This window comes from Montipora foliosa, chromosome 4, assembly GCF_036669935.1.
Source record: "Montipora foliosa isolate CH-2021 chromosome 4, ASM3666993v2, whole genome shotgun sequence".
Classification (NCBI taxonomy): Eukaryota; Metazoa; Cnidaria; class Anthozoa; order Scleractinia; family Acroporidae; genus Montipora; species Montipora foliosa.
In genome coordinates this window covers 35,845,345-35,855,344 of record NC_090872.1, presented here as the reverse complement: position 1 = coordinate 35,855,344, position 10,000 = coordinate 35,845,345, and the positions used below count along the sequence as shown (strand labels likewise).

The 10,000-nt window shown below is 40.9% G+C and overlaps 2 protein-coding genes across 3 annotated transcripts in view; one reads left to right on the top strand and one right to left on the bottom strand.

Annotated features, from left to right (window-relative positions):
- LOC138000716 (breast cancer type 2 susceptibility protein-like) overlaps positions 1 to 10,000 on the bottom strand; it is a 54,285-nt gene that overhangs the window by 30,664 nt on the left and 13,621 nt on the right. The window contains exons 4-7 of the mRNA XM_068847328.1: positions 9,950 to 10,000; positions 6,855 to 6,925; positions 5,880 to 6,591; positions 495 to 5,255 (exon numbers count right to left, since the gene is read on the bottom strand). The exon at positions 9,950 to 10,000 is cut by the window's right edge and continues 70 nt beyond it. Of these exons, the coding sequence (XP_068703429.1) occupies positions 495 to 5,255; positions 5,880 to 6,591; positions 6,855 to 6,925; positions 9,950 to 10,000 (5,595 nt within the window). The remainder of the gene's footprint in view (positions 1 to 494; positions 5,256 to 5,879; positions 6,592 to 6,854; positions 6,926 to 9,949) is intronic.
- Positions 9,987 to 10,000, top strand: part of LOC138000717 (glycine receptor subunit alpha-4-like) — a 55,865-nt gene continuing 55,851 nt past the window's right edge. Inside the window, exon 1 of one of the 2 annotated variants that reach the window (XM_068847331.1) lies at positions 9,987 to 10,000. This exon is cut by the window's right edge and continues 274 nt beyond it. The gene's annotated coding sequence lies outside the window, so the exon portion shown is untranslated. The other variant, XM_068847334.1, reaches the window with a different exon arrangement.

Here is a 10,000-nt window from a genome sequence, read left to right as displayed (position 1 = left end):
CTGTAATTTAAGTCGTGTTTGACCCCCAACCAATATGGCGTCAGAAACCGTGAAAAGGGCTATTGCTGCACTAGCTCCAACTTTTTGAGCGGATCGTAATGTTTGTCTGAGCCTATGCGGGGGGTCTAAATCACAAAATCTATTTTTAGTAATAGTGCAAAGCGCTATTACAGGGAAATATCTGGAATAAAACGTTCCCACTGCAAAAAAATTGAATGATCCCTTAAGCTTTTTTTTTCCTAACTAGACCCCATGATCGTCCTTTGAGGAAACTTTTTTTATACTCAACGCTGACATGAAGGAAAACGATGAAGTAACAGTCCTTTTGAAACTGTCACGTGATCCAGAATTGGCATATGCATGGGGGCAAAATAGGTCTAGCAATGTTTGGACTTCAAAGCAATCTAACTTTATCCTCGGAGACCAAGGGTCAGATAGTGGGGGCGAGGCCACCATCTGCCCCTGGGTCTTCGGAGGATGATCCAACTATTTACCTTCGTGATTTTTCCTTTGCTGTCTTTCAAGTAATAAACTTCGAGAAGCAGACGTCTCCAAGGGCGTTCTTGTAGCAGAATATTGCTCATGTTTATCAGGGAGGTATTCCGAAACATCCAAGAATGATTCATCCGCAAGCAGCGCTTTCGAACTTTCAAGAACTTCACGAGATACGTCGTCATCATCATCCGCAATTCGGCTTTTCTTTGGATCGATGGTGATCAAAGGGATTGAACTCTCCTTTAAAGATGCCATTTGTTGCAATTTGGAACCATCCACAGCTATGTCTGTCTCCAGAAGAAGTTCTTTTGCTTTAGCGAGCGCCTTTTCTGACACAGATACACTCGAACCTCCGGCAGTAAAAAAGCCTTTAAAAGTGCCTTCATCTTTGCATTCTTCAACAAGCACTCTTCCGTTACAGGATTCTTCAAGAGCAGATTTTTCTTGCTCTGTTGACTTGGACACAATATCTCGATATTCACTTCTCAAAGACATTGACCTAATTTCTTTGTCTATAACAGCCATCGTTTCTTTTCCCTTGGAGAGGGCTGACTCTGAAATCTGGACCGTTTTCCCACAGGCTGTTTGAAAACCACAAAAAGTAGGAGAACTGCATGACCCAACATCGTCTGCTTTCAATTCCAGTGATCTGTCAATATGACGCATAATCTGGGCTCCTTTCTCCAGTGAATTTTTGGACAATCTTACGTTCTGGCCACTAGCCGTTTGAAATCCTGTAAAATAACTCGTATCCCACGAACTAGACACCTTGTTGTCTTCGATGAGAAAATTGTCAATTTCTGGCATTCTGGCTACTTCTTTCGCAAGTGATTCTTCCGATAGCTTTAAGCTTTGTCCTCCAGTGGTTTGAAAGCTAGAGGAACTGGCGACGTTACATGATTTAGATCTGTCGTCTCCCTTGATCTCTCTGTGGAGGCAATTGTCAATTTCTCTCATGATTGCTTCTCCCGCTTTCAGCGATTCCTTTGACAATTTAACACTCTGACCGCTTGCAGTTCGAAAACCAGCAATACAAGTTGCACCACATGAAGCAGATGTAATGCTTTCCACATTCTCTACGAGTGACTTGTCAATGGGTTGGGTCATCGTTGCTTCTCTAGCTATCGATTCTTTTGATAGCGCAGCGCCCTGTTCATTTGCCCTTCGAAAGCCAGGAAAAACGGAAGCACTATCCGAATTTGTACTGCTGTTTGCCTTGATCTCTTTGAGCACTTTCTCGCCTTCTTGCTTCATGGCGTCCACAATGCACAGCGAATCTCTCACACGTTTTACGCTTTGCTCATTGTCATTTTGCAAACCTGAATTACCACTGGCAAATCTCCTGCCCTCCTCAATGAAGTCAAGCGATTTGTCAATCTGCTGCATTATGGCTGCTCCCTTTTGTAATGACTCTTTAGATATTTTCACGCTCCTTCCTGCAGCTGTTTGAAAACCAGGGCACAAAGGCGAATTCACTTTGTTTTTGTTGCGTTCTTCCGCCTGACTTTCGTCCAACACTTGCACATCCGCTTTTTCCTTTCCAGGAAACTTTTGAGGTTTGTTAAGTCTCTCTCTTACTTCACTATGAAAGCTTGAAACACCGCACTCACCAGCTGCGGTTATTTCCTCAGGACCACCTCCAAGCGATCTGTCAATCTGCTGCATTATAATCACCCCTTTCTTCACCGATTCGTTCGACAGTTTAACGCTTCTTCCTTCAGCAGTTTGGAAACAATGGAAGTGAGATAAACTGGGATTGTTTAGAGCTCTTTGCTCCTCATTCTGGTTTAATGATCTGTCAATTTGATCCATTATCACAGCCCCTTTCTGCAAAGCTTCTTTCGAGAGGCCAACTCGTTTTCCCGATGCAGTTTGAAATCCAAAGAATTCAAGGGATTGTTTCTTATTTTTATCCTCTAAAAGGTGATTTTGATTGAAAGAGTTCTTATCTGCATCGACGCTTTCTGCCAAAGGTATAATGTGTACTTTAGTGTTGCAATCTCGCTTTTCACTCAAGTTACCTCTAGCTTGCATCGAAACATCTGCCTCGCAATCCCGTTTAGAAACCGGATAAGTCTCCACATTGACCAAATGGCAAGGTAGGGTACAAGGTATCACTTCATCTTCTGTCAGTCTTCTCATTATATCTCTTCCAGCTTTCAAAGACTCTTCGGATAAAGCCACCTTCTTTCCCCCGGCGGTTAGGAATCCAGGAAACGAATTAACAGTTTTCTTGGGTAGGCTTTCGGTGGAAACACTTCCGTTTGATGTTCTTGAGTCCCTGATCGTCGGTGATTCTTTGTTTGAGTCCGCGTTTGGTTCTTTGTACGCTGATTGCATTTCACAAAAGCCCAAATAACCTCTTTTAGAATAGCTTTGCTCGTCATCAAAAAGTTCCTCGTTAATCTTCTTCATATTGCTACTGGCACCCTGTGAAGAATGCTGGGAAATTTTTGCCAGCATTCCACTTGCTGTTTGTAACACCGCATTTCGCGAGGTCGTGCGATAATTACTTGTATTTTTTGGACTGGGAATCTCTGCTCCACTAACTTTCTCTTCCGTGTTCGTGCCATTCCCATTACCAGGAAAGAAAGACATGTCATCTGACTCAAATGTACTCTTATTTCTCGACCAAACATCACCGCGTAGTGCTGGGGTAACGTTCTCTCTTCGTTCCAAGACTTCTTGATTGCAAGAAGTCGACGAAGAACCATTCAATTCTGAGTCATTGTTCCCTCTTTTACCTTCTTTAAGACTTTCTACTGTTTTTTCACTTTGTTTAATTAGTATGCTTTCTAGGGAATCTCTTCGTTTCATTTTGCAGTCATTTAACAAGTCCTCAAGTAATGAATCATTAACGAATGCTCCAGGTTTGCTTTCAATGTCACCAACGTTTAGTACAGCAGTTTCCCCAATTTGGACGATTCTTTGCCCTTTTGCCTGGCATAAATTCTCTCCTGAATAAGACTCTGGTCGTGAGGACGTTTCAAACACCTTAGTGTCACTTTCATAACTATCCAACTCGCGGTATGCCTTATCCAAAGACCCAGAAAGCGTGGATACCAAATCACTTCCGGAACTTGTGAATGGCACTCTTTGACGACCTATCATGAAATTATCCAATTCGTCAGGCACACTGCTACAGCTTTTACGTCCTTCAAAAAGATTTTTACGCTCAGTACTATCTGGAGAATTTACATTTATTTCATCAGCTTGTTTCACTGAGCATTCCGACAGCTTAACTTGTTCACCTGAACTCTGAAGCCGAACTCCACTGGGCCCTTTATGAAGTCCAAGAGAAATATCCACTTGTTCCAAAGCTGTCTTGGCTTTAGCTAGTGCCTCTAAAGAAACTGAAACGCGTTTCCCACTTGCAGTGTGAAAGCCTACAATTTCTGATGAGATACCATCGTTTTTCGCCGACTTAAGTGTACTAGAATTGCTCATATCCATACAAAACTTCTCTACGTCATCAGCAGTCGATGCACAATTACCGCCACTCTCCGATGAGGCAGATTTACCAGGGATTGCATGCATATCTAAAATCTTACTTTCATCTGTTGTGTTTCCTTTAGACTTCTCCAGCCGGTTAAAAACATTATTCAAGTCGACCATAGACTGTTCACATTCTCGAGATATAAAGGTTGGGGCCGACAATTCTTTCCTCGATTCTGATTCCTTCAGGGAACTTACAGGAGCTTTCACACCTTTGTCCAATATCTTATCAGCGTTCTCTCCTTTCGTTAAATCAACCGGCAAAGGACTCGTGTTTAATTTTGGGGACGAGAAAGGCTCTGCAAACACGTCTTCTTCCTTTTCTCTCGACAAGGAATTTTCCGTTTTTTCAATGGAGTTTTTATCACCTTCCAAATCCAAATCGTCTCTAGAGCAACTACGATAAGATTCAAACTCTTTAAGACTTGTCTGTGTTTCTTCCTTTAAAACCGTGTACGTTACATTCATTTTACATTGAAGTCGTTCCACTGATGGCGAAGAGGGTGCATTTGAGAGAACTGAAGAATATTTCAAGTAGGGAGGCGACAGCAAGCAGTCTACAGGAAACTGACTGAGAGAGTCCATATCAATGAGATCATCCTCATATTCTTTAGTCTCAGTTATTGCCCTTTTATCATCACATCCATTTTCTGTAGGCAGTTTTCCTTTTTTTTTAAAGTTTAGTCCACCCTTTCCTACTCCACAGCTTAAGATGCAAACCACCTTATCGTCCACGTTCTTCTCGTCATCGCACCTTGCATCTTCCCTAATATCTGCAGTTCCCAAATTATCTTTTTTCAACACAGCTGACTCGTCAATAGACGAGCCTTCCGCTTTGAAACGCTTAGTTGAATCTTCGTTGGACCGTTGACTTGCTGTGGGGCAAAGAAATCGCTTGGTTCGGACGGAACGCCTTAGTCCGGGAGCTTTACAAAATGATTTTCTCCTTGTTAGGGTGACACAGCTCAATTCTGTGCTTGGATTCTCTTCGGTAGTTTGGTTTTCAGCGACTAAATTATGAGAAATTTCAGTGCCGAGGTCCTTTTTCATAAGGCTGACTGTCATCGGCTTGCGGGGCTGTTTTGAAGTCATTTTCGTCGTACCTTCATTGCCATGTTTTATTAGGGTTCCTGCAGTGCTTAATGTGACGTTATCCTGTTTCATTTTAGCGCCATTTTCCTGATGAGAAACTTCGGTTGGTTGTACTATGCCGGTGTCATTGAACGCACCTTCAAGGTGTGGGGAAACTGGAGAAATGGATGAACCTGAGAAGGAAATTCAGCTGTAAATGTTATCAGACGCACAAGCAACCAAAGCTCTAGATAAAAATATTACGAAGAGCGACGATCTTTGACGAGCGCCTTCAACGACAGAGATCATTTTAAAAAGTAAAACAGAAGAAAATCAGAATGCTCTGCCGTAACTGACGACATCGGCAGAGATAACGCAATGATATCGACAAATCACATCGGCTCAACAAGTAAGCCGAGTACCACACTATTAACATGGGAAACTGATTCTCTTTGAACTATTATCCATTTCTGCTTTTCGAAGTTCTGTAAATTCCTTCTTTTCCAAACCTTTAAATTAAAACCCTTCTAACGCGACTTTTCCACAAGGCCGGGTAAAGGTCGCGTTCGCCAGTCGCAGATATTTTTTAATGCGATTTTTTTATGACGTAAACCTTGTGAGTAAGTAAGAATGGTAACCACGATTTGGGTTCATAGACTGTCAATTAACTTTGACCTTATTGATGTTAACATGATTCATATACAGGTGTGTATACATGTGGCTCTTAAGAGGAATACGCGTAAGAAAGAGGCCAAATTTGTTAAATGATAAGGATGATGAAGATGCAGTTTGAAGTCTAAGAGGTCAATAAAACCTACCAAGCCCAGACGTTCGAGTATCTCTTTCTAGTTTGGAGCTATGTTTGTCCGTTTCACGCGCCATAGCAAGCTCAAAAGACCTTGAAGGGGAACCAAACGTTACATCAGTATGTTCAGAGGCAAGACACGAAACGTCATATAACGCTTTGGAAGGAGTCTTTTCGCATCCTTGAAAAGACGAAGCAGAACCACTGAGGTTCGAGTCCCCCTCTTTTTTGCCGTCTTGTACTGCATCAAAGACGCTTGAGACGACCGGTTTTGGAGTAGACTGTGCTAAGGCTTTTAGCGGGATACGGCAAGACGGCGACAGAAAGTTGTCAGTAAAGGGGAAATGTATCCCGCTTTGTTTATGAGCCGGTTCTGAACATCTCGACCTGGATATGTCATCAAAAGAAGTTGTGGTGATTTTGTCGCCACTCTCTGCCATGTTATTGCCAGATGAAGTGATTGATGGCGAAGCTAATAAAGTTTCTAAGGGGAAGCTCTTGGATATATTTTCACCCTCACATTTTGAGTTACTACAACACGAATCTTCCGGTATGAATTCATCATGTATACTTGTGTCTTCTGCTTTTTCTTCCGGCTTGATTGCATTTCCATGGAAGTCAATATCTAACAGCTGATTGCTTGTAACAGCGTCATCAAGTGATACCTCCAGCGGTTGAATGGACTGATTATTGGTGCTTCCATAAAACAGGACTCGGGCGATACGCTGTATGGAAAAAAATTACCACTTTGTTCATTCACTTCAATGAAAGGGAAGGATACCAGAAGTTATCGCAATCGAGAGTATCCGCCCGCAGCCGAAGGTAATTTCTTGAGACTATCACACGAACCAGAAGTTTAATCTTAATGTAAAGAATAAAAAACAGTGATTGGCTCTTTCGCATGCCACCAAACTTTACTTCGACAAAAGGAAACTACTGAATTGATCAAATCCCGTTGTAGAAAATATCAAGTTAAACCTCGGCATACCTTTGATGTTGGGTTGCATTCATCCCCTTCGAATTTGTCCACAGCATCTTCAACTTCATCGTCAGTTTCATCTAGGCATGAAATATAGCCAAATCTCTTAACATAAAAAGACTAGCTTTCATGAGCAATTCGTTTGACTAACAACGAACGAAATTTCGCGAGGCCATAATAACATTCATTTACGACGACCTGCAATGAACCCTCCAAGGTATCAAAACGAGGCTGCAAACCCCAGTAACCATTACTGAAGCCAAATTCAGCGACTGGGAATTGGCAACCAAATCAAACGAAACAGAAAGTTTCACTAAAACTGCAAATGCAAAAGGAGGCAGGGATGGGCAAAATTAAAATTGAAGAAGATTAACATGGATTGCAAGTGGGATTTATCTCTGTTGTTTGTAACTCATTATGTTATGCTTGATAGACACGTTGTTGTCATGAGCCTTTGAGTTGTGTTGTTTAAAAAGTTATTTCTGGGATAACCTTAAAGGGAAGCTGTCATTCTAAATTTGCTGTTTTTAGCTCAACTGTGTAAAAATCTAAGTAAGTACATTAGCTCACATGTAAGACATTCCTAACAATCCCGGCACTAATAATTATGAAACAAATTTATGGCACAAAGTACTATTCATATTTAATTTTTGGCGTCTATTTCCATCCCCTCCATCCTTGGCTGCAAGCACAGTTAATCGAGGGACTGGTTATAAAACGTTAAAACCTTTCAAAAGCGAGAACAATGTCGCAATCGATGTTGAATTGACTGTGACCCTGCACAATCTTTTGTTTTTGCTTCCCACAGGTTCGCAAATTAGATGCGCATAATTGAATCGAAGGATTTGATTGGTTATCTTCTTCAAAAAAGGTGTGTTTTGTGCAGGGTCAAGGCCAAAAATACGGACAAAAACATGAAACAAAAGAACTTGTCGAGTTTCATAACCATCTCCATGCATTAACTATGCAGCAAGCAACAAAGAATTCTTCGATTGCACTCATGGATAAGACAGCCATGTTGGTGCCAAAACAATAGAAAAATGTAGCTTACGTTGTGTATAATAATAGAGTCAAATTGTTCTATTGTTCTTTCCACTAACATGGCCGCCGTCGCAAATTTCCCTTTCGTAAACGGTCGTTGCCATTTCTCAGAACGGTCGTTGCCATTTGAAACGGTCGATGCCATTTATAACGGTCGACTACACTTCAAAGAAAATTAAAAGAAACAAACTATTAAAGAAAAAATATTAACAAAAATTAAGACAAAAAAGGAAAAAAAAAACATTTATAAAAGAAAAACTGGAGGAAAAAAAGAGTCCGAAAATTTCAAGACTCGAACTCGGGTTCTTAGCCCTCACCCTAAACAGAACCCTAACCCGAACCCTAACTCATATGACCAGCGAGGCACAACTCCCAGTAACCCTAACCTTTTGAGTTCTTAGACCTAATGAGTGTAATTCAGGGCTAAAAAATGGCATCGACCGTTTCAAATGGCAACGACCGTTCTGAGAAATGGCAACGACCGTTTACGAAAGGGAAATAAGCGCCGCCGTCACGTCAGGTGCAATCAAAGAATAGCTCGAGTGTACTTCAATGGGTTATTCGTAACAAAACAACAGCATTATTGTTTGGTCTTCAACGATGCAAAGACGCCTTTTAGTGTTCCTTTTAACGCTGTTGTTACGCAACTTAAAAACCTTTGACAGCTAACGACTGAAAGGTGTGTGTTAATATCATACCCCGGCACGGCTGATTCCGGCGAACAGTAAACACTTCGTATGACATGTGATTTAGCATTAAAATGGAGCATTTTCTGTGGTTGGCAACGATGATACTGCCATTCCTATTGCTACTAATTAAAAAGGCCAAAATTGAAGCTCAAGCAACATATGCCACTACAACGGCCTCTCAAACGACGACAATTATTAAAAGTAATGCTATTTAAAACGACCTATCAAACAAGGCACTGTATTATTGATTTTTACAGAGATGGTCAAACTCGCATCTCAGTCATTGTTCTTCAAAATTTATTCCAAAAGTAATATAGAAGCTATCATCGGACAGAACAGAAGGAAAAGAAAATATCATGAATAACCCCGTACATTGTAGCCGTTTCGGAGCTAAAGGAAAGGAAAGACGTTTTAAACTAAGCCATGAAACAAGCGAACTGAAGCGGGAAATACGGTCAACCAGGAAAAATAAATGTTACCTTCAAGGGTTAAACGATCCGCATACACAAAAATAACAAAATAAAATAAACTTGAAGACTCATCAAAATTAATGAAAATTAACCCATAACCTTATCAGTATTCTGTGAAACCAGCGGGTTCGTTAAGAGTCCTCCATAAATAAATAATCCTTCTTGGCATATCCTCGCAAAGTCGTTAAAATGATTCTTCAACATGGCGTATTAATAATAAATTTCCCGCTACGCTTTTTCATATGCATTGTGCCAACTATTTTCTTATTTGCTAAGGTATAATTTTGTTCAACTCTCAGTTCCTTTAAAACAGATAAAGATATTAGTTTGGTTGACAGAAACATTGGACGACGGGTTATATGCCTCGGAAACTTATGACACACTGACTGCATGATGAAGCAAATAGGGTTTTTTATGATGTTCTAAAAATGTAAAAATGCGCGCTATTATAAAAATACCCGGAGTAATTTTGCTGCCTCATCGATAATTAATGAACGTTCTCCCATGCAAAGAAAAAAAACTACAAGTTTTACTTTGGCCAAAAAGGCAGCTCTCAAAAAGCAATTATCACAGTAGGGATAATACAACATTCAACGGGACACTGCCTGCAATACGTATAAAACGTATAAACATTCAAGATAAATCCTTGGTTCACTGTTGCGCTGAATTCACCAAGAAAGATTCATCAACCCAGTGATTACCATAGATGTTAATGACGAGCCCAAACCACAGATAAGCGATTTGGGAGTGATTCTTCTTTCTTCTGCATCTCCACGGCGACGCGGTCGTAACGCTCTCTACTCTGGATGGTGATGTTTTAACGTTCAGCTTCGGACGTACAGTACCTCAAGTGACAGCTCGAAATACATATCAACAACAAAGCGTATTTCTCAAGTACTAGTACCTATATTGGCAGCTGGTCTTGTTATCTTCAGCGGAGGAGTAGCCATTGATT